Below are 23,848 nucleotides of genomic sequence, written 5' to 3'. Positions count from 1 at the left end.
TGGGGCAACCATTCAAAGGAGAAAAGGCTCTGTAGAACATAAAGGTGTTATCTGTTATAGACTATTTAACCTGTGCCATATAGTCTTTTATCAATTTCTGTCATTGCTACACAGCCGTTTGTTTATATAAACTATAGTAGAGTTTCTGAAGCAAACACATTGGTTATACCAGTGCAGCACAACAGGGTCGGACTGGGGGGACCGGGGCCCACCGGGACTGTTGCCGAGGGCCCCCCTCCGGCCACCCGTCCCCCCACTGTGACGCGCCGGCTCAGCAAGGAAGCCGCTCGGTGCGCATGCGCAACAGCGCCGCTTGGCGCGCATGCGCAGGCGGCTCTGCTCAGCACCGATAATTTGTATTTATTTTTTTTAAATATAAATATTTAGAGAGGCCAGTCCGACACTGCAGCACAACTAGGGTTGCCACCTTTTAGCCCAGTGGAGGCGGGGCAATATGCATAGCGGGCAGGGCCATGACGCAGAGGGGGTGGGTTGTGGTGTTCAGGGGCGGGGCTATGATGTGGCATTCGGCCGATTGCCATGTCAATCATAGAGAATCCTGCTCGGTTTTAGTAAATTGGAAAACCGGGCAGGCAGTTTTGACCCAGGCAGCCCTTTTAATTACCGGGCAGTCCAGGTCAAAACCAGACTGGTGGCAGCCCTAAGCACAAAAGTACCTAATATTTTCATTACTTTAAAACACTTTCATTTTTTTATGGTGTTACTGTTCCTTTAAATTGTTACAGATGTATCTAAGTGCAGCTGCCAGGTGTTCTGGGCTCTCTGCCAAAAGCCAAATACGTTTTAGAAACTTTGTATCTTTTTCTGGCTGTTCAGTGAAGGAGATCAAAGAGAAAGTCGGGACATTTCAGTAACAATCAGGGCTGAGCTGTCAAAATTGGGACTGTCCTGCGAAAAACAGGACAGTTAGGAGGTACGGTGCCCTCAGCTGTTATGCATCAGTTGCAGCCTGAACAAGCAGTGATGTATCTAAATACCTCTGTGACCCCTATGCTGACTCTTGCACCCCCTACAATGTCATTAATCTCCACAGCTTCAACTACAGCTCCTAACTCTATCTGCTTTCTACTCAGTGGCTTCTGGAATAAATGTGAGCTGTAGTTCAGCAACAACTGGGATCTCTGCTTTGTGCATACCTCCCAACATTTTGGAAGTAAAAAGAGGGACAAAAAATTTTTTCCTGCACGTAGCGCAGCAATTTTTTTGACCACACCCCTTTCTGTGGCCACACCCCCTAATTACCATGTTTGTTTTACAAAAATTGGCAGGTTATGAAAGTTTGAAAATATTTCTCCTTATCTAAACTTTGTTTTTGTGTCTCAAAATTGTTACAAAGTATCTTATTTGCACCTGTTAGCTGTTCTGTGCTCTCTGCTAAAAGCCAATTAAGTGAGAAACTTTGTTTCTTTTTCTGGCTGTTCAGTGCAGAGAAAAGAGGGACTTTCCAGTACAAATGAGGGACTGCGGGTTGAGCTGTCAAAAGAGGGACTGTCCCTCCGAAAAAGGGACAGTTGGGAGGTATGGCTTTGTGCATTGTTTCAATTCAGTCTTTTGCTTTACTGCCCCCTACTGGTGGTGAGACACCTTCCAACGAGGTCAATGAGCCAAGTACCATCTCTCGCCACATTCAAATCAGCATTACAGCCCCCCCCACCCCCACCGCAAGGCTGCTTTCCAAACTGAAATATAAAGTGCTGCCTGGTTGCTAAGCGTCAGTGGCCCTAGTAACTAGCAATCCAATTGAAGAAATTATATATATATGCTGACAGGCTAGTTAGGAACTTATTTAGATGCATCAACTTGGCTGCTTAGAGGTCACTGCAGTCTGCACAAGCTGATTGGCAAACGAATGACCCAATTGCTATGCTGGATGTGGGCTAGACTTTAAAGGGGTGGTTCACCTTCATGTTAACTTTTAGGACAGAGACACAAGCTCAGAGTCGGGGAGATTAGTCGCCCGGTGACAAATCTCCTCTTCTTCGGGGCGACTAATCTCACTGAACTGCCTTTACGCCGGCTACAATGTAAATCGCTGGCGGGAACTTTTTTCTGAAGTTGCCTCACAAGGACACTTAAGGCGACTTTGGAAAACAAAGTGCTTCGATTCCCATCCCGCCAATGAAAATTCGCCATTTTCACCGGCAAATGTGCGCCGGCGTCCAAAAAAGGACTCCAGTGCTGTATCGTGAATTTTCCCGCCATTTCGTGAACTTCGCGGGAACGCCCCAAATTCACCCATCACTAATAAGGGCAACTTTATCAGGGTGCTACTATTGTATCACGCATGGTTTGTTACATATATACAGTATAAGGCTGCAGCCGGGGGAGGAGTACATGCCTGATCCTCAGCAGGGACAAAACGGTCAGTAAACATCTCAAGCCTGCCAGAGCCCTGGCTGTCAGGTGATTGGTTCTCAGAAACGAGATGTTTTCAAATGATCATCTTAATTTCTAATTAGCTATGTAGATGTGGGTTCAATATGTGCCTGGCATTAAAGTGGTTGTTCACCTTAAAATTAACTTGTTAGTATGATGTAGAGAATGATATTCGGAGAATTTGCATTTGGTTTTCATTTTTTATTATTTGTGGTGTTTGAGTTATTTAGCTTTTTATTCAGCAGCTCTCCAGTTTGCAATTTCAGCAATCTGGTTGCTAGGGTCCAAATTACCCTAGTAACCACGCACTGATTTGAATAAGAGACTGGAATATGAACAGAAGAGGTTTGAATAGAAAGATGAGTAGGGATGCACCGAATCCAGGATTCGGCCGAATCCTTCTGCCAGCTGAACCAAATCCGAATCCTAATTTGCATATGCAAACTAGGGGCGGGGAGGGAAATCATGTGACTTTTTGTCAGAAAATAGTGGATTTCGGTGCATCCTTAAAGATGAGTAATAAAAAGTAGCAATAACTATACGTGTATAGAGCCTTACAGAGCATTTGTTTTTTAGACAGGGTCAGTGACCCCCCATTTGAGAGCTGAAAAGAATCAGAAGCAGAAGGCAAATAATTCAGAAACTATAAAAAGAAAAAATGAAGACCAATTGAAAAGTTGCTTAGAATTAGCCATTCTATAACCTACTAAAAGTAACTAAAAGGTGAACCACCCATTTAAAGTGCCCTAGTGCTAGAGAGTCCAGAGACAGAGTCTGGTGCAGGTTAAAGTCCAGTATCGTGTGTTTATCTATTCTGAGCAAATATGTTTCTTTATCTGCTTCCCCTTATTTGATTGGGATGATTACTAGTGATGGGCGAATTTGTCCTGTTTCGCTTCGCCGAAAAATTTGCGAAATGCATTGAAGTCAATGGGCATCAAAATAATTTTGATGAGCGCCAATTTTGACACCCGCCACACTTTTTATGCGCGCCTATTTTGTTCAAATGTATTAAAGTCAATGGGCGTTCTAATAATTCTGAATTCTGAATTTTTTTTTGGCCAATCACAGATCTCCAACCTGTGGCCTTTCATCTAGAAACTACAACTCCCAGCATCCCACCATTCATCAGCTGCAGTTCTGCAACAACTGTGATACAAACAGAAGTTATGCACGGCTGATACGGAATTCAGTGCAGTAAAGGCTGATCCTACAAAAAAGATTTAACATATACAGAGACACAAACTCAGATTTGGGGAGATTAGTTGCCCGGCAATAAATCGTCTCTTCTTCGGGGCGACTAATCTCCCCGCAATATCTTCCCATCAGCTAGAATCTAAATCGCCATCAGGATGGCACTCGGAGCGCTTCGTTTTTCAAAGTCGCCTGAAGTTGCCTTACAAGGAAACTTTGGGCGACTTCTAAAAACGAAGAGATTAAATCTCCCCGGAGTTCACGGGCGCCATCTTCTTCTCTTCGGAAAGCTTCGGAATGAGACTGGCGTGAAGGAGCATACGCAGTTGGAGGAATTTTCTGTTTTGCATGCGGCGAAACTCACGAAAATTGCTGAAGCGCAGGTCTCATTCCAAATATTACCGAAGTGGCTGAAGATGGTGCCCTTTAACTCCGATGACTGAATCTGCACGGGGGGTAAGTAAAACGTTAGGGGAATTTGTCCAGGGTAACACTTAGGACAGAGATACATGTGAAGATTTGGGGAGATTTAATCGCTTCGTTTTCCGAAGTCGCCTGAAGTTGCCTCACAAGGAAACTTTGGGCGACTTTGAAAAACTTTGAAAAACAAAGCGATCCAAGTGCCATCCCGTCGGTGATTTAGATTCTAGCTGGTGGGAAGATATTGAGGGGAGATTATTCGCCCCCAAAGAAGAGGCAAATTATTGCTGTGCGACTAATCTCCCCGAATCTGAGCTTGTGTGGCTCTATGTAGGGTAGGGGTGTAGGTGTTGTAAACGTTAGGGTTGAATTCTCCTTTAAGAGCAATTTCAGATAAAAATCGACATGGTTTTTACCCATGATGCATAGTTTTTCCTACAAATTCAGCGATTCACTGGATGCAGGTCCGGTGCACCTATTTGCACAACCCAACCCCGGAGCGACCACCCCTGACCCAGCAACACGGTTCCACAGTATCAATAAGTGTACTGAAGCATTAACTAGAGCAAGGAGGTCCCTGCTGCAGAGCTTACATTCTAAGTGGTTCAGCAATAACAATAACAACATATCCAACCTCAGCATGAACCCTGCAATGAGATAAAGAGACTAAAGGTGGCCATACATGGAGAGATCCGCTCGTTTGGTGATGTCGCCACACGAGCGGATCTCCCTCCGATATGCCCACCTTGAGGTGGGCAATATCAGGCTGCTCCGATTGTGGACCCTAGGGCCCAATGATCGGATCCTAGCGAACGCAAACGGGCGGTCAGATCGCGGGACCGCATCAATGAACAGATGCGCCCGCGATCCAACGGGATTTTTAATCCCATCCAATCGAGATCTGGCCGACTTTCGGCCAGATCTCGATCGGGGAAGCCCGTCGGGGGCCCCCATACACGGGCCAATAAGCTGCCTGCAGCTTTTATCGGCCCGTGTATGGCCACCTTAAGACTGAAAGGTTATTCAAAAACAGAAATAAGTTAACTTCCCCTTTAATAATGACTGCGCTAAGGAAGCTTAGGAAGGAGGAGGAAACAACTTATGTGCAGTGTGTGCATGTGGTTTAATGATAACTGGCTACAGATTTAGCAGCAGATACTGAACATCGCTAATTAGACGTGCCCAAAAAGTGAAGCAGAAATATTTGATATAAAAAAAGGGGAAATAACTGTGTAATGAGTTTTACTGTTCCTTTAATTAATTAATAAGGACTAGTAGTAACCACGGTATCATTTCCCCTCTTCCTGGGATTCCACTTAAAGGAAACAGATTCTGGCAGAACAAAGAGCATTAGCAGTCCAGCTGTTTTTTGGGGAAAGAAATGGAACAGGGAAAAAAAAGCTTCCTGTTTCTTTAAAGGAGCTGCAGCTCTGTGTGGCTTGGGGCTGGGAAGCCTCTGTGGCTCTGGGAGTGAGTCTCCTGCAGCAGGCGGCTCGCTGACTGATCTCACTAACAGGGGCTTCTGTGTAAGCTGAGGCTAAACAAACACAGATGGAGTTCAGTTTGCATTCCCCAAAAATGCTGGCAATGCGGCAGGAGCTTCAGATGTCACAGCACTAGGGCAGCACACACACAGCTCCTCACTAGATGCACAGTTGCACGTTGTCTACAGCAGCAGCAGCTTCAGCTCCACTGAGCAAACCGACAGTTGCACTGGGGACAGGGGCATTAGTGGGCAGCGCTGAACCGACTCTTGGGTTCCCCCCAGCCCCTGGCTCAGCCATGAAGAACCTGCAGCTTGTGGAGGAGAAGCCCTGGAAGAGTCACTGCATCAAGGAGATCAGGAGGCTGAAGAGGAAGAGCAGGGAGGAAGCAGGGATCAATCCAGTGAATGGGATGAAAAGTTTCAAAGTGGACCTGAAAGTGGATGAGGCTCCAGCAGCAGCAGCAGCAGCAGGAGGAGGAAGGACTGGGCAGTTGGAGCTCTTGGGGGAGCATGTCATTGAGGGGGAGGCTTTGGACCTGAGGAACAATGGGGTTTACCTGGGGAAGAAAGGATTAATGAAAAGCAGAGGGTCGGAGGGGCAGCAGCAGCCCAGGATGGTGATATGTCCCACACGACCACCACCAGAGACTCCTTATTTGCCAGCCCCCCAAGACCCTTACAGCCCAGACCCCTCGGCATCGCCTAGGAAACAGCTGGGGGAGACGGCAGGCGTCACTTCAGAGATCAAAGCCATTCAGCAGACAAGGAGGCTACTAGCCAATGCCAGGGAGAGGACCAGAGTGCATACCATCAGTGCTGCCTTTGAGGCGCTCAGGAAACAGGTATTATTGTTATCGTTATTATTATTATTAGTAGTATTATTATTATTATTATTATTATTATTATTATTATTATATTATTATTGCCCTCCCCAGCCACCACCCACACACACAGCTCCCTGCCATCCTGTGCCCTTCCAGATAATGTCCATTGCTGTGACAGCTGAGGATGCCGGGAGTTGCTGCTTAGCTGGAGAGTCTCGGGTTCCTTATACTTATTCTTTTTTGGTTTAATATAATTGGTGGATATGCACTTTATATATCACACGTATCTCTGTCTGTTCTGTCTGTCATATCTTTAATGTTTTTTTAAGACTGTTTACAAAGCGGCGTTCCTCCAGCTGTTGTGGGGTTACAACTCCCAGCATCCCCTGAGAGCTGACGCCATAGAGAGACAATGTACAACAATTTGTCTATTTTCAACGTGTGTGGTGCCGGCATATTCCAGAGCTCTGTGCAATACAGGGGTGTATGGGTCAGATGTACAGAATACATAGAAATACTGACTGATGCAAGCATAAAGAGGGCCCTGGACATTACAGCTTACAATCTAAAAGCCTTTGTATGACTGCGCCTTAAATAATGAATTTACACCAGGCAAGAGGTACAGACGCCTAATTGCTTACCTATGATGTAATAATACTTTATTAAACGGTTTCTCTATGGCATTATGTCAAATGAACCCAAAACAATTGGATTCAATTGAGGACGTTTGGGTATTCTTTTTGTCTGATTTGGGGACCGGGGCCGCGATAAACCTCCAATAACTGTATAGGCATGTAGTGTACAGCGCTGCAGAATATGTTGGTGCTTTATAACTAGTGATGGGCCAATTTGTCCCGTTTCAACGAAAAATTTGGTAATTTCCAGTGAAACCGGGTATAAATTAGCGAATCGCCAATTTTGACACTGGCGTAAAAGTCAATGGGCGTCTGAATAATGTTGATGCGCAACGGTTTTGACACAAGCGGCTTTTCTGTCACATGTTGCCGGTGAATTTTATTGCCAGTTTCGCAAATTTATTCGCCGGTGGCGAAAGGCTGAAATTCACCACAAATTCACGCCTGGCGAATCTATTCGCCCATCACTATTTTAACTGCAGGATACTAATAATAATGACATAGGAATATGGTGCTGATGCACTTATTTATGCCCTTTGGTACACTGTGTGTCTGCTTTTCCTTGCAGTCAGATATTGGGGGCGGCATGCTGTCCAATCAGATGCATACCTTGGTTTCTAAAAACAGAGCAGGAATGTCCAGCCTGAAGAATGCCCAGCTGTGCTTTTAATTCTGACTCTCAGCAAACCTGACCGCTAGGAGGGATGCTGCCGGCACAGCAGTATATGTTAATTGTGTTTCTGATATTTGGTGCATGTAATGCTTAGCTTTACCCATAACCAAAGCCCAGTGGCTAAACCTGCTCATTCATAGGTCCTGCCTGCCCCTATATACTAACTTTGGGTTAGCTGCCAAAAGATATATACCACTGGCCTCAGACATCGGCCCTTAATGGACTGTGTTCATCCAGTTTGTAGGATTCATGATTTTCTGGGTTCCCAATTGCCCAAGCCCAATTTAGCTGCCATCAACAGTAGAGGTATATTAAAATATGGTTATGCTGCCTCTATAACGGTCCCAAAATTTACCCTAACTACCTTGCCTTCCGCTGCTTAGGGCCACCCAGAAGCCATTGGCTGCCTTCCATAGAAATAAACAGCAAGCCCTGTCAGTAGTGGACGTCACTGTTGATGAGAGATAATTGCCTTTACATCTATATCGAACCCCCCAGCAGTGATGCCATGGGTCTTTGTGTGTAATGCGTTGTCTTCCAGAGATCTGATTATGAAAACTGAGTTATAAAGATAGACAGTTACCTTCCTTAAGGCCCCCATACATGGGCTGATGAAAGCTGCTTATTGGCCTATGTGTGGAGCTGTACAACGGGCTTCCCTGAAAGTCCGAAAGTCGGCCAGATCTCGATCGTGCAGATTAAAATATCCCGCCGGATTGCGGCCGCAATCCAACCACCCATATTGGATCCATTATGATCCGATTGTTGGGCCCTAGGTCCCACGATCAGATCAGCCTGATATCGCCCACTTCAATGTGGGCATATCGGGGAGCGGATTTCTACGTCTATGACCACCTTTAGTTGCCTTATAAAATCGCTGTCCTAGAAATCCCCCTCCTCGCTGATGAGCCCTCCTGCAGGTACCATTGCCTACCTCTTACACTTACAACGGACTTCCATGTTAACCTATAACTAACACTTTTCACTTTTTTACTAGTTAGTGGGAGCAGAGATGACTTTAGGGGGTGTAAATTTGGTAAGCAATGGCCAGAGCATACCATTGGGCATTGCACGGGGGAATTGCAGGTGTAGGAGAGCAAGCAACTACCAAAGGCTGTCAGGGGGTGCTGCCATAGGTCAAATAAAGGATCAACTTTAAGATAAAAATCTTAAAAGATGTTTCTGGTAGAAATGGGGGCCCTTGAGGCACAACCAGAACATTTTAGTAATCGTCAGGACAGGAATGGGGTGCCAAGGGAAAGCAGGACCTACGAGAGCCCTACTTACAGCTGCTGTGACTTTCACTTCTCCATAGAGGGTGCGGGACAAGCCAACAGCTGGGGGGTTTGACATTGCAGGTTAAGGGGGGGTAAGCGCTTCAGCTGTGAAGTTTAAGTGACAAATGCTGCTGCTAATGAACTGCTTCTGCCAGTGTGTTCAACAGCTGCTCCACTTCTTAACTGCAAACTCTCTTTTCTAAATGGAGAACGTGCCCTATCCATTTCCACAGAAGTGAAAGTTGACTAACTGGGAGAGCATCAGGGCTGGGCTTTCAGGATTTCAGCATTTTAGCACCTGTGTAAATGACGACCTTGTAAATGGCAAATATAATGAATTTTATGGAGATGGGTTGGAGCTCTTTAAGCATCACCCCTTTGCAACCACAATGATGAATTTAAAAAATGGCAATTGTGCTAGAAATTTTACTTTGTTCATTGCCCTTGTGGACGTACATGTGCCCTAAAGACTTATGATGAAAACAACAGAGGGATTGGTTGTGTGGCCCACTAGGGTTTGGAATCACCAGGAGATCATATGGTACTTTGGCAAACCAGTCCTACCCTGATTGCTTATTTACTCTACAAATATGAAACACAGCTTGAAGACCCATCTCATCTGGATTTGTCCCAGTGCGTGCCTCTTATATATTCTTGGAACAATTGTGCACAATGGAACCTTGTTTTGAGACCACTTGACCCCAAGGATGGATACACGTAGGCAGACAGATTTGGGCAGAGGGATCACTCGTCTGACGGACTGTGCTGAATTCTATACTTGGCATCTAATGGCAACAGAATTGCACTGATCTGATGCACGTTTATGGCCCAAGCACCTCTATATAATTTAGTTTACATCTTAACTGCAATTTGGTGGCTGTAGGGGTCCCTGTTTGGTTTCCAACATTTGAGGGTCATTCATTACCCCTGGGACATGAGGGATTGTGCCCCTTAGTGCTCATTACCTGGCAGACTTTGGAATGGGGATGGGGGCCTCAATGTAAATCCCAGTTAAGATGACAGTTGGGGAGAATGGTAATTTGCTCTCCTAGATACAACTAGGAGAGACCAGCTTAAAGGTAAGTTAGAGTGAGAATTGATGAATATATATTTGCTCCCCTACATAATATTGTAGCTATGGCTGCATGACTGTTACATTGATATGTTCCCCATATTTGTACCCATTTTATGAGCTAAAGGGGACACTGACCAAAGGATGGACCTTCCAGGAGGAACCTAACCAAAGGTTATTACTTTAAGGGGGCTTAAACCAAGAAACACTAACCTAGGACAACAAACATGGATTCTTCCCAGATCTCAAGCTGGGCCTTTTCAGAATAGCTCTGGGCCCCTCAAGGATCCATCCCCACTGCCCTACAGAATGCTATTGCTTCAAAACTACATGATAACAATCGGCTTTTCCCATGTACTTCCTGAATGCACCAAATCCTTAATTCTAACTCTACACTAAGATTTATTGGTAGGATACAGTCATATCCATATCTGTGCCTCAAAGCATCATGGAATGGAACCGTCTGCTTCCCCTCCAGTGCAGGAAATCATCTCCTGACACTCTCAAGTGAATGGGTCGTTAGCCACACCAGACTATGATTTATGGCTGGCTCCGCATGTACAATAACGGAGACAGCTTCTTTTTTTTTTCCAAGCTCACAATTGAAAGCAAAGGATGATTTGTGTCTTCATCATGCAGCGAGAATCGTGTTACAGGCAGGAGGTTATGGAAATGTGAGGTTACATGTGCTTTTTTGTGGGCTAGTAACATTGTAGAGTTGGCAAACTTCACTGGGCATTCCTTTCTGCTCAGTAAATAGCCCCAGGCCCATTTTTATTTCTCCTTGATTCGCACATCATCAATGGATCCTTCAAAGAGTCATTACAGCCTGTTTGCTCTACTGAGAGGGTGAAGCCTTTTGTGATTCCACTCATTTATAGGGGTAGGTTGCCAAGCGTGGTGTTAAGAGGAACGTGTTACTGACATACAAACAGCCACTGAATGAGTATTTTATAACATTTCCAAAGATACTGGATGTGGAAGTTGTTACAAAACAATAGAACTAGGCATATTTCAAAGTGTGTTTTGATGAAGAACTAGTTATAGGACAGCAAAAGCAATGGGGGGGGCAATAAAGTTTGGAAGAGCGAGGCTATAGCTGGTCTAGGATGGCAACATGGTGACAGTAGTCCAAGATGTAGAAAATATGAAGGTGTGGAACACATCCAAGGCAGCAACTGGACTGCAATAGTTTCTTTATTGGGGGTAGAGATACAGTGTATCTCTACCCCCAATAAAGAAACTATTGCAGTCCAGTTGCTGCCTTGGATGTGTCCCGCACCTTCATATTTTCTACAGTTTGACTAAACTGGGATATCAAGCACAGGATACCCCGTGGGAAAATCCGACTAAGAGACTAGGTGAGCTCCACGTGTATTCTTATTTGCAGTAGTCCAAGATGGCAACCATAGCTCTATATGTCAGTGTTGGCTCTTCAACTGTTCTTGAAGTTGACCTCCACTGATGCTTAAGAACATTGTGACCCCTGAATACATAATAGTAAGAATAACTTATACAATACAAATGGGGCTCCTTTGTGTTACATGACGAAATATATCCCCTACCTGTACCCCTACCCAGGTGGCCATATCATGTTTAAAAATGATAGAACACCATTTTTTTTATAAATCCTTTGCCTGGATCCTACAAATGGCTTTGTTTCCAGAATCCTCTACTGCCAAATGCGTATCTTCCTTAGTGAAACATGGATTCACTCTTGAAGGTAACAAGACCATTCCAAGGAAGCTACATTACTTTGTCAGTGATGCTTAAGGGCAAGTTTTTTTTTTTTTTTATGGTGACAGTTTTACACATGGGACATGATAGGCAGATAAGAATTGTCCAACTTACATAACCAACATCCAATGGACACTAGGACACTAGGGTTAGAACATTTTCAATCAATACCCCTGGGTGCAGAGCTATTTGGAAGCTTGGTTACTTTAAGATGGTCACTGCTGGAATGTTTATATTCTGTCAGTGATCCCCAACAAGTGACTTGTGAGCAATTATTGCTCTCCAACCCCTTGGATGTTGCTCCCAGTGGCCTTAAAGCAGGTGCTTATTTTTTTAATAACTGGTTTGGAGGCAAGTTTTGGTTGCACAGAAACCAGATGTACTGCCAAACAAAGCCTCCTGTAGGCTGCCAGTCCACATAGGGGTTATCAAATAGCCAATCACAGCCCTTATTTGAACCACCTTGGAACCTTTTTCATTCTAAAACTCTTTCTACAATTGAAGGTGGCTCATGGGTAAAAAACGTTAGGAGCCCCTTTTCTACGTCCTGTGCCATGGAACTGAAATTAGGCCACAGGCAAGTCATTGATGATGTGTGGTCTTCCGTTGGGTGGGGACACCATAGAGTGTGAGGGAGCTGGGCACATGGGGCAAGGGTAAAGGGGTGAAATGAAAAGGATATCACCCACCTGGAAGGGTCAACATCATTTATATACACCTGGTCAGTGCTAACACCAAAGCATCTCTAGAGTTTCAGATATGGGGCTTTTGTGGAGAACAACTCTTGATCTTCTTTCAGCTTTTCCCCTAACCCTAATCCACTCCAGGAGAAGTATTGGAAGATGTGCATGGTCTCTAGAATAGATGACCTACACAGCCATGACCAGCAACTTCCTTTCTCAAGCAATGATCTTGCAGATAGTCCAATCTCTGGCTGAGCCTCAGCTGTTGTCATTGTCAACTCAAATTCTTTAATGGCACATTATGCCACATTTAGCACATATGACACTTGCCAAAAACAAGGCTTAGAGTTTAGAGAGACAAGAGGGTGAACTACGGACTGTCCAAAGAAACTAAGGACAGTAGGCAGCTATGGTGGGCCATCCATGACTTCACCTCTTCATGTTCAGAAGCAGCAGAATCACCTCTTTCCTAATCACTTTATATTTCTGGAGAAAGGTGAAGGATTTGTCTGGTTTTAACAAGTCTGAGCGGCCCTGCTCAGGGCTCACTCACAGCCCCCAATCACACGCACACACACAAAAATCTTTCTATTTATGTTAAAAGAAATACTTTATAGAAGGGAATGACGTAATGAAGCCAAAACTATTCAAATTTGGACATTTATATGAACCTTCTGGAAAGTTTTTGGCATGGCGTCCTGCAGGAACAAAGAGACAGTTCAGTTGGGCTGCGTGTTCCAGAGGACTTATCTAAGGCAAGCCAACTACTTTAAAGTTTAGGGACTTTAAAATACTTTGACTCCCTGAACAAAAATAAACCTTAGGAATAAGCGAAGTGGCCTTATTATGAAACAAAGTTGGGAGCAACCCCCCGGAAATTAAATTATTTACTTTTTTTTTTTCATTTCATTGTTTTGGTTTTGCGGCTAAATAATTAAAATGTTCATACCTAGTGGGATCATGAGCTACTGCGGCAAGCAAAACTATTCTCCGGCGGATTCATTGACAAATTGACCTTTTGTAGCGAGTACATTACATTCTACTTTGTTTTGGGATGAGTCTTTTACCAGAAACTGGGAACTCTAGGGGGACCAATGATTTCTCTGTTTTTTTTTTTTTGGGGGGGGGGTTCTATCCAAAAGACATCTGTGAAGATAATTCCCAATGCTAAATAGTAATACAACTTACATATTTTTGATATTTTAAAACAGGATAATGCTGCCAAACTGTAAACATGTAGGCAGCACATATATGCTTAAAGGGATATAGTGGCTTATTTATCAAGGAGTGTAAAAAATTTTGCACCAAAAAAGAGGTGTGCATAACAGTTGATGTAAAATAAATATAATTATATCACAATGTTGAGTTAAAGGGGTGGTGCGCCACTTTTTATTACTCATCTATCTTATCAGGCTCTCCCCTATTCATATTCCAGTCTCTTATTCAAATTAGTGCATGGTTGCTAGGGTAATTTGGACCCTAGCAACTGCATTGATGAAACTGCAAACTGGAGAGCTGCTGAATAAAAAGTTAAATGACTCCAGAAAAAAAACACAAATTATGAAATAATGAAAACAAAAATAATGAACAGCCCCTGAGGCCCATTTATCAAAGTCTGAATTTATCTTAATTATTTCTGAAAACTACTCCGACCAAATCCGTTTTCCCCCCTTATTTGTCAATACATTTTCCCTGAAAATTTCCTATGGCGGAAAATCTTTAGATTATTGCACAAAACCCATCGCAGATCAAGATATCTTCTGGACTTCTACCATTGACTTATATGCAACCTCGGCAGTTCAGGCTTTTTTTAAAATTTGGATTTTATAGTAAGAAAAACCAAATTCGGTATTTTGGCATTCGAAGTTTATTATGTACCCCAATGTGGAAATATCCCATTAAAAAGACCAAAACATTTGACTGGGAGGCCCATTTATCAAAGTCCTAATTTATCTCAATATTTTTTTATTAATACACTTTTCCGGAAAAACACCCTAGTCCGACACTGGTGCTCCCATGTGATGCACTGTGGGCTTTGACCACTGCTGTTGTCCAGAAGAAAACAATGGCACACAAAACATACAACACAAAGGGTGATAAAGGGTGCACAGGGACATTTTGTGCGAAATTGTTTAAAGGAGAACTAAAGCCTAAATAAAGAAGTGGCTAGAAATTTGTACATGATGTTTTGTGCTTCTGTACCAGCCCAAGGCAACCACAGCCCTTTAGCAGTAAAGATCTGTGTCTCCAAAGATGCCCCAGTAGCTCCTCATCTTTTTTTCTGCTGATTCACTGCACATGCTCTGTGCTACTGTCACTTACTGAGCTTAGGGATCCACTCACAATATACAGTACATATAGAATAGAAATGTCACAATATAAGGCTGATTAGTAATTAATACAGATAATTACTACATGGCAGCACAGAAACCAGTACAATTAGCATCAGAATTTAATAATCAGCAAACCTGTAGCATCAGCTTATATTACAGGGTAAGCTCATTTTCTGCTGGATAATTAGTGACGAGCCCTAAGCTTAGCTTCTCAACAGCCAATCAGAGCCCACTGAGCATGTGAGTGTCACAGACACTTTCCAAGATGGTGACCCCCTGTGACAAGTTTGAAGTCCTGGATCATTGCTGCTATTGACAAGCTCAAACTTTAGCCTCGTGCAATAAGTGCCGTATACAAAATATGGCATTTTTGGCCACATTAATTTTTAGGGTTTAGTTCTCCTTTAAGTTGGATGGCAGTGCACACTGATGTGTGCCATAAGTCTAACTCTAGGGCGTATCAGACAAAAAGCTGGCCATACACACAGTGCTTCATACGATAATCTAAATGTGTATATTCTGGGCGGACGATCCAGACCAATATCAAGGTACAACAGATATTGGTGGGTTTGGGGATCAGGTACATTTCATGTGCCTCTTTACTTCCTACAACTCTGATCATTGGGGCACTCTGTGTGAATGACTGGGATGATATAAACCCAGCCATACCCTATTTTTTTCTCTGTAAGACAGAAGTCTGGGAGATGTAGACCCCACTTTCCTGCTGTTATGTTACAAAGCTAATGCCTCTCTTTAGTCCTCAAGCTTTAGAAATGTGTCATTTTTACACGGTTAACACTGAAGCATTATTTGAAAGCAATATACGTCCTTAACTGCACTGGCGGTTCTGTCTTTTGAAACAATGTAGCAGAAGCTACAAATAACTTTTAAAACCACTATCATTTGTAATGGATGTATATTGGGGAATTGCTTAGAATGATGATATATTTCAAAAGGCATCTTTTTATTTCTAGGTCGACATGCTTTTAAATACAGATATTCTCTTCAAACTGCTCATGTCCAAGCTCGCTGGTTTTCCAGTTATCACTTCTCTTGTTGCTAACAAACTTGGCCCACAGACCAGTCACTCTATCTGTCTCCTGCTCTGCCTCCATCTGTTCCTTTATCCATTGGCTGGAAGCCGTCCCCGCTCATTAAAGTCCTTCCAGCCATGGAATCTGCCGCACTCACTGGTTCAGCTTGGAGGGGGGTTGGCTCATTTTGAGCGCACTGCAAAACTCGCTCTCCGATAGGAATAATTTGCACCTCTTATATAATGTGCAGTTTTCTGCTAATAGGAGCACCGGACCAGGGTTTCAGGTAAGTAAATACAATCACTTGGAGGTGCCTAACACTTGGCACCTCCAAGTGGAAGAAGACTTTCCTTCTCCTTTAAGGGTATATAAGGATGTGCATTGATTGGAAAATTCCAGTTAACTTACATAGTACCCAATATTTTGGAATTCATAGCAAATGACTGTGAACCACACAGCTATGACCTCACCCAACATAGGGCATGTCATTATGGAGTCACATGCTCATCTTGTCTCCTTAACAGCCAATTAGGGCGACTACGGCATGTCATCATGTGACCTGTGTGCACCCGGTGACCAATGAGAATTTGCGGTTAGATTAATGAAAATGTTTTTGGAGGCAGAGTGCAGATCTGACATTGAGCTAACCACACCTATTTCTTTTTTGTTGCAGGTGCCGTGTTATTCTTATGGACAGAAGCTGTCTAAGCTGGCCATCTTGAGAATAGCTTGTAACTATATCCTCTCCTTAGCCCGTCTGGCTGACATGGATTACAGCGCCGATCACAGTAACTTGAGTTTCCCCGAGTGTGTAGAGCAATGTACTAGGACTTTACAGTCAGAGGGAAGGTCGAAAAAAAGAAAGGTAGGCAAACCCATTTAGTCTGATTGTCAGGAAGAATAGATATTCCAAAAGTATTTATATTTCTGGGACCCCCTGGGCACGGGTGGAGTACATGCTATTACAATCAGTGGGACTCTCCTTGAGATCACACTCACTTATTATGTATTATGAGCAGGTCTATGGAGTCCATTGGCACATGGAACATTGTTTGTTCGGAACTTGCTTTTACATTTTATGGGAATCCCATTCCATCAGGACAAAGTGATATGGTGCTCAAAGGCCCAGACCTACAGTAGAGGGGGTGCAGTGACATAGGACAATCCCATTCCATCAAGACAAAGTGATATGGTGCTCTTAGGCCCAGACCTACAGTAGAGGTTTCCTAGTAATATAGGACTATCCCATTCCATCGAGACAAAGTGATATGGTGCTCAAAGGCCCAGACCTATAGTAGAGGGGGCCCAGCAATGTAGGACAAACCCATTCCATCAAGACAAAGTGATATGGTGCTCAAAGCCCAGACCTAGAGTAGAGGTTGCCCAGTAATATAGGACAATCCCATTCCATCGAGACAAAGTGATATGGTGCTCAAAGGCCTAGACCTACAGTAGAGGGTGCCGAGCAATGTAGGACGATCCCATTCCATCAAGACAAAGTGATATGGTGCTCAAAGGCCCAGACCTACAGTAGAGGGGGCCCAGCAATGTAGGACAATCCCATTCCATCAAGACAAAGTGATATGGTGCTCAAAGGCCCAGACCTACAGTAGAGGGGGCCCAGCAATGTAGGACAATCCCATTCCATCAAGACAAAGTGATATGGTGCTCAAAGGCCCAGACCTACAGTAGAGGGGGCCCAGCAATGTAGGACAATCCCATTCCATCAAGACAAAGTGATATGGTGCTCAAAGGCCCAGACCTACAGTAGAGGGGGCCCAGCAATGTAGGACAATCCCATTCCATCAAGACAAAGTGATATGGTGCTCAAAGGCCCAGACCTACAGTAGAGGGTGCCCAGCAATGTAGGACAATCCCATTCCATCAAGACAAAGTGATATGGTGCTCAAAGCCCAGACCTACAGTAGAGGTTGCCCAGTAATATAGGACAATCCCATTCCATCGAGACAAAGTGATATGGTGCTCAAAGGCCCAGACCTACAGTAGAGGGGGGCCCAGCAATGTAGGACAATCCCATTCCATCAAGATAAAGTGATATGGTGCTCAAAGGCCCAGACCTACAGTAGAGGGTGCCGAGAATGTAGGACAATCCCATTCCATCAAGACAAAGTGATATGGTGCTCAGAGGCCCAGACCTACAGCAGAGGGGGGGCAGCAATGTAGGATAATCCCATTCCATCAAGACAAAGTGATATGGTGCTCAAAGGCCCAGAACTACAGTAGTGGGGGCCCAGTTATGTAGGAGAGCTGGGGCCATCTAAGGGGCCAGATGATAGGAGCTGATATACAGTACTGTAGCTCTGATGTATACTCTTTATCTTCTGTACCCCTGAAACTTTTTTTTTTTGATATTGAAAACTTGATAAAAAGAGATTTAACATGATATATACTGAAAATATCATACCAGTAATACAATATATGTGCTCTTTACTTCTAAGTTTCACCCATGGAGCCTGTCAAATTTTGGGGGGCCTTTCTGCCTTTTAACCAATAATGTACAGTGTTTCAAGTTACAGTATGAGAGTGTTTACAGCTTGAACCACACTTTCTCTTCTCAGCATTGGTGGTTATGACTATTGAAACAACATAGCAGAAGCCAGTTGACGAACAGACATGTCTTAGTTAAAGGGAGAGCTGATTTCTGCTACATTGTATCAAGATTCAGAACCCCGAGTGCAAAAAGTAACAAATACTTTCACATGTAACTTTTAAGCCACTGATCATTTTTAATGAACGTATCTAGGAAAGGTGCTTAGAATGAGATTTTGTTCTTGGGTTGCTTAGGCGTCCGACTAGCTTATAGATGGATATCAATGACACATGATAAAGAAATAGAAAATGGGCAAGTCCATTGCTGGTGGCTACCGATTTAGCTCCTATCAGACAAGTAATTCAATATCCCATCAGCTTTATTTGGAATGACAGTAGTTTGAATGAGCCCAAAATACACAATAACAGCAGTCTGGATCCTAAAGTAATGCCATTACATAAGCTTTAAAGAGCGACCACTGTATTTATTTTTTTAATTAACCCCTGGTGTGCCATTGAATATAACGCTTCCAAAATTCGGTTATATTCAAAATACTGGCTGCTCCATCGAGAATAATGGCGTGTGGTTTGGGCATGGCGTATTTAGTTCTGCATATCTGTGTAACGTTTTTGGGATGGGGTTTTGGAGGCGGCTGAACTGTACTATTTTATAACAAACAAGCTCTCATCTATTATTTCACTGTCTGAGAACGGCGCGTCATTGGTTTGTTTATCCCAAGGTTACTGTAGCGTGCGGAATCCAAACAAGAACATGTCTCTCATTCTCTTGCTACAGGGGCTTATTGCGCTTTAGGTTCAAATCTCATGGTGCCCCTCAGTGCCGCCCAGGGGCAATAGTCTGAATTAATTACTGAAGTGCATGGAAACATCTTCTGCAGGGGGACGTTAACCTTTTTATTAACTTTTAGTATGTTGTAAATGGAAGGAATCTATTCAACAAGGTTGAGTCCTGCCCAGATTTTGGTTTTTGGGGTGCTAAAGCCCTGATATTCCCAGCTGTTCGGGTGTTTTTTTTGCAAAAAAACATGGGGAGCCTGAAAGGGTTCAGGTCACTTTAGAATATTATTACCCACCTAGTTATTTGGAGGGTTTTAGTGTGGGAAAAACAAGTTTCAGACTCGGTCAGAGTGGGGAAAACAAGTAAGGAAAGATATGGAAACGAAACCTCCAAAAATGGAGTGCATAATTATTACTAGGCCTAAAAGGTAGTCGGTTACTTCTAGCTACTTCTCCAAAACTAGCCCTGGACATGTGTCTGTATTTCTGGTGGCTTCATTATTTATAACAAAAAGCTAACAACCCCTTTGCTAGGGTTGACTAAATTATAGTTGTTAAACTATGATTCTCTGCACCCCCAAATAGTCTTTAGCTATTGGTTGGTGTTACAAGCTGTTCTTCAACAATATCTGAATGGTGTAAGATTGGGAAAGACATATAACATTTTACTGTCCACCTTACCCTGCTAGATCTACTGCACCTTACTACTCCATCTACTGCACCTTTCTACTCCATCTACTGCACCTTACTACACCATCTACTGCACCTTACAACTCCATCTACTGCACCTTTCTACTCCATCTACTGCACCTTACTACACCATCTACTGCACCTTACAACTCCATGTACTGCACCTTTCTACTCCATCTACTGCACCTTACTACACCATCTACTGCACCTTACAACTCCATCTACTGCACCTTTCTACTCCATGTACTGCACCTTACTACACCATCTACTGCACCTTACAACTCCATGTACTGCACCTTTCTACTCCATCTACTGCACCTTACTATTCCATCTACTGCACCTTACTACTCCATCTACTGCACCTTACTACTCCATCTACTGCTCAGTAGGACCCCACTATGTGCAAAGCCGAGGCCAGTCAGCCCTGTGATAAACTTATTAAAGGAAAACTATACCCCCAAAATGAATACTTAAGCAACAGATAGTTTATATCAAATTGAATGACATATTAAAGAATCTTACCAAACTGGAATATATATTTACATAAATATTGCCCTTTTACATCTCTTGCCTTGAACCACCATTTCGTGACTCTATCTGTGCTGCCTCAGAGATCACCTGACCAGAAATACTACAACACTAACTGTAACAGGAAGAAGTGAGGAAGCAAAAGGCAGAACTCTGTCTGTTAATTGGCTCATGTGACCTTACATGTGGTTTGTATGTGTGCACAGTGAATCGTACGATCTCAGGGGGCGGCCCTTATTTTTTAAAATGGCAATTTTCTATTTATGATTACCCAATGGCACATACTACTAAAAAAGTATATTATTATGATAATGGTTCATTTACATGAAGCAGGGTTTTACACATGAGCTGTTTTACTCAGTATCTTTTAATAGAGACCTACATTGTTTGGGGGGTATAGTTTTCCTTTAAGAAAGTTCTGGTCTTCATTTGAGCCCCTGAACAACATCTGAATGGTGTAAGATTGGGAAAGACTTATATAACATTTTACTGTCCACCTTGCCCTGCTAGATCTACTGCACCTTACTACTTCATCTACTGCACATTACAACTCCATCTACTGCACCTTACTACTCCATCTACTGCACCTTACTACTCCATCTACTGCACCTTACAACTCCATCTACTGCACCTTTCTACTCCATCTACTGCACCTTACTACACCATCTACTGCACCTTACAACTCCATCTACTGCACCTTTCTACTCCATCTACTGCACCTTACTACACCATCTACTGCACCTTACAACTCCATGTACTGCACCTTTCTACTCCATCTACTGCACCTTACTACACCATCTACTGCACCTTACAACTCCATGTACTGCACCTTTCTACTCCATCTACTGCACCTTACTATTCCATCTACTGCACCTTACAACTCCATCTACTGCACCTTTCTACTCCATCTACTGCACCTTACTACACCATCTACTGCACCTTACAACTCCATGTACTGCACCTTTCTACTCCATCTACTGCACCTTACTATTCCATCTACTGCACCTTACTACTCCATCTACTGCACCTTACTACTCCATCTACTGCTCAGTAGGACCCCACTATGTGCAAAGCCGAGGCCAGTCAGCCCTGTGATAAACTTATTAAGAAAGTTCTGGTCTTCATTTGAGCCCCTGAACAACATCTGAATGGTGTAAGATTGGGAAAGACTTATATAACATTTTACTGTCCACCTTGCCCTGCTAGATCTACTGTACCTTTCTACTCCATCTACTGCACATTACAACTCCATCTACTGCACCTTACTACTCCATCTACTGCACATTTCTACTCCATCTACTGCACCTTACTATTCCATCTACTGCGCCTTTCTACTCCATCTACTGCACCTTACTACTCAATCTACTGCTCAGTAGGATTCCACTATGTGCAAGGCCTAGGTCAGTCATCCCTGTGATAAACTTATTAAGAAAGTTCTAGTCTTCATCTGAGCCCCTGAAAAAGAACAGATAGGAGGGTAACTGGTGATGAGACCAGATGGTGGATCATGGTTGGGCATGGTCTTGGAAGATCGATGGGATTAAAGGGTTTTCTGTTGTTTAATGCACGTACCAACAATACACTCATTTTCATAGGAACAAAGTGCCTGTGTGTTATTGGATTGTTTGATTGATGATGTTTAGCAGCACTGATAATGTGACAATTAGGGAAGTCCCACTTCAGGCACAAAACACACATCCCTGGATCAGGAAAGCACCAGAGCCAACCGATTTCCCTGCTACTCGTGTGGCCAATTTAATCGTTACAGATGGTTTATTTCCAGCCATAATGTGCAATTCCCCATGAATCATGGCTTTTTCAGTACGTTTAGGTCCTGCTCCAGGAGCTGCCTTACACATCTACATTCCCACAAGTATCAGCTAATTGTGACTTTATCTACAAACACATAGCCAAACCTCGGGTATCTTAAGGAAACAGCACCGACTCTAATTACCCATCGCATTCCTGCAGGTTACTTAACGCTGAACCAATTAGATGAAATCATCATCAAGGCCCGTTCAAGAGGAAACCGACTGTTCAGCCAGTTTTCCTCTCGGAAAATAACATGGGGGGGAATCAGAAGGAGAGTGATTGATGTTTGTGTTCTTAGTGTTATTACAAGAGAGGTTTGTAAACTCGGATTGAACCTCCCTGTGGATTTTGGAATTTGTCGCCACGAATATTGGGAATCCAGCAGGGCCACACTGTAAAGATTAAGTATAAAAATGACAAAAGGGTGAAGGTCCTGCAATGGCCCTGCTCCTAGTCCAGCTGAAAATCTATGGCTCTGTTAGAAACATGAGCTGCACAAGCATCAACAATTGGTTTTGAACCAGCTATGCTTTTAATTTTGATTTTATATTGTAGGACATAGTTGCTTGTTATTAATAGGGATCACGAAGACCCAACCTAAGCAGCATGGAGTCGATTTTAAGGCCCCGAAAGACTGAGTTAGCTGCTAAGTCTGTTGTTTTTGGCTGGCCACAGTGTCCATAGCCCCCCTATTGTGTTATAATTCCCTAACAGATGCAGAAGTGCACCTCATTGAGGCTCCTCTTGCTTTTCTTCAGCTGAGATCATTTCGATTGTTGGAAGACTAGAGCGGATCCATAGGAAGGTGGCCATATACATGAATATACAGTATCAGACTCTCCCCTGGCCTCATTCTGGTTATCCTTCTAAGATGAAGATATTCGATGCTTTACTGATAGGCCTAAACAAAAGTGATTTTCCAAAGGGGAAAAAGAAAAGCACCCCACAGAGACTATCTAAGATTTTGGGTCATAAGTCGCCTTCTCCTCCACCCACCACTATGAGTTATACCAAAAGGGAATGGATAATTCAACTTCAAATTTAAACGTGGTATCTAATATTATATATACCCCACAAACATTCATTCCACATATATACCGTGTATTATGCCTTCTATAAATTCATTCATTTAAACCCCCTGGGTTCTCTAATAATATAGTGCAGTGCTAAAATGAATGAAGTGACAGACCAAAATTAATTATAACCTATACACCAACAATCGCATATGATTGCGTGTCATACAAAATGCATCCCATAATATTAGATACCACGTTTAAACTTGAAATTGAGTTATCCATTCCCTTTTGGTATAACTCATAGTGGTGGGTGGAGGAGAAGGCAAATTTATTTTTGCTGACCCATGTCAGACCCCATTAGAAACGAAATATATGATTATAATTTGGTAATTGGGAGTACTTATCTGTTCTGTTGTTATTACTGATAGGCCTGCCATCACTAGGATCAAAGAGTTTGATTTTTATTAGGCTCATAAAATATCTCTATAATCACGCTGTTGATAAAGATGGTTTATTATCTCATATTAAAATACAACAATAACCCCACATGGAGCCCAACGCGTTTCATGCTTACCCAGCACTTAATCATAGCAGGCAATCCCTATCATTACAGAAACCTTTTGATTAGGAACATGAATCTGGACCACAGGTGGTCCTCTCCCAGCAGGTCTCTATGGAGTTCCTCATGA

The 23,848-nt window shown here is 43.2% G+C and overlaps 1 protein-coding gene across 1 annotated transcript in view; it reads left to right on the top strand.

Annotated features, from left to right (window-relative positions):
- The first annotated feature begins 5,117 nt into the window (after positions 1-5,117).
- The window catches only part of atoh8.L (atonal bHLH transcription factor 8 L homeolog), a 31,654-nt gene continuing 12,923 nt past the window's right edge, over positions 5,118-23,848 (top strand). The window contains exons 1-2 of the mRNA XM_018227880.2: positions 5,118-6,339; positions 16,439-16,630. Of these exons, the coding sequence (XP_018083369.1) occupies positions 5,659-6,339; positions 16,439-16,630 (873 nt within the window). The 5' untranslated portion in view covers positions 5,118-5,658. The remainder of the gene's footprint in view (positions 6,340-16,438; positions 16,631-23,848) is intronic.

This window comes from Xenopus laevis, chromosome 1L (genome assembly GCF_017654675.1).
Source record: "Xenopus laevis strain J_2021 chromosome 1L, Xenopus_laevis_v10.1, whole genome shotgun sequence".
Taxonomy (NCBI): domain Eukaryota; kingdom Metazoa; phylum Chordata; class Amphibia; order Anura; family Pipidae; genus Xenopus; species Xenopus laevis.
The sequence above is the reverse complement of the archived record's forward strand: the minus strand, read 5'-3'. Positions and strand labels throughout refer to the sequence as shown.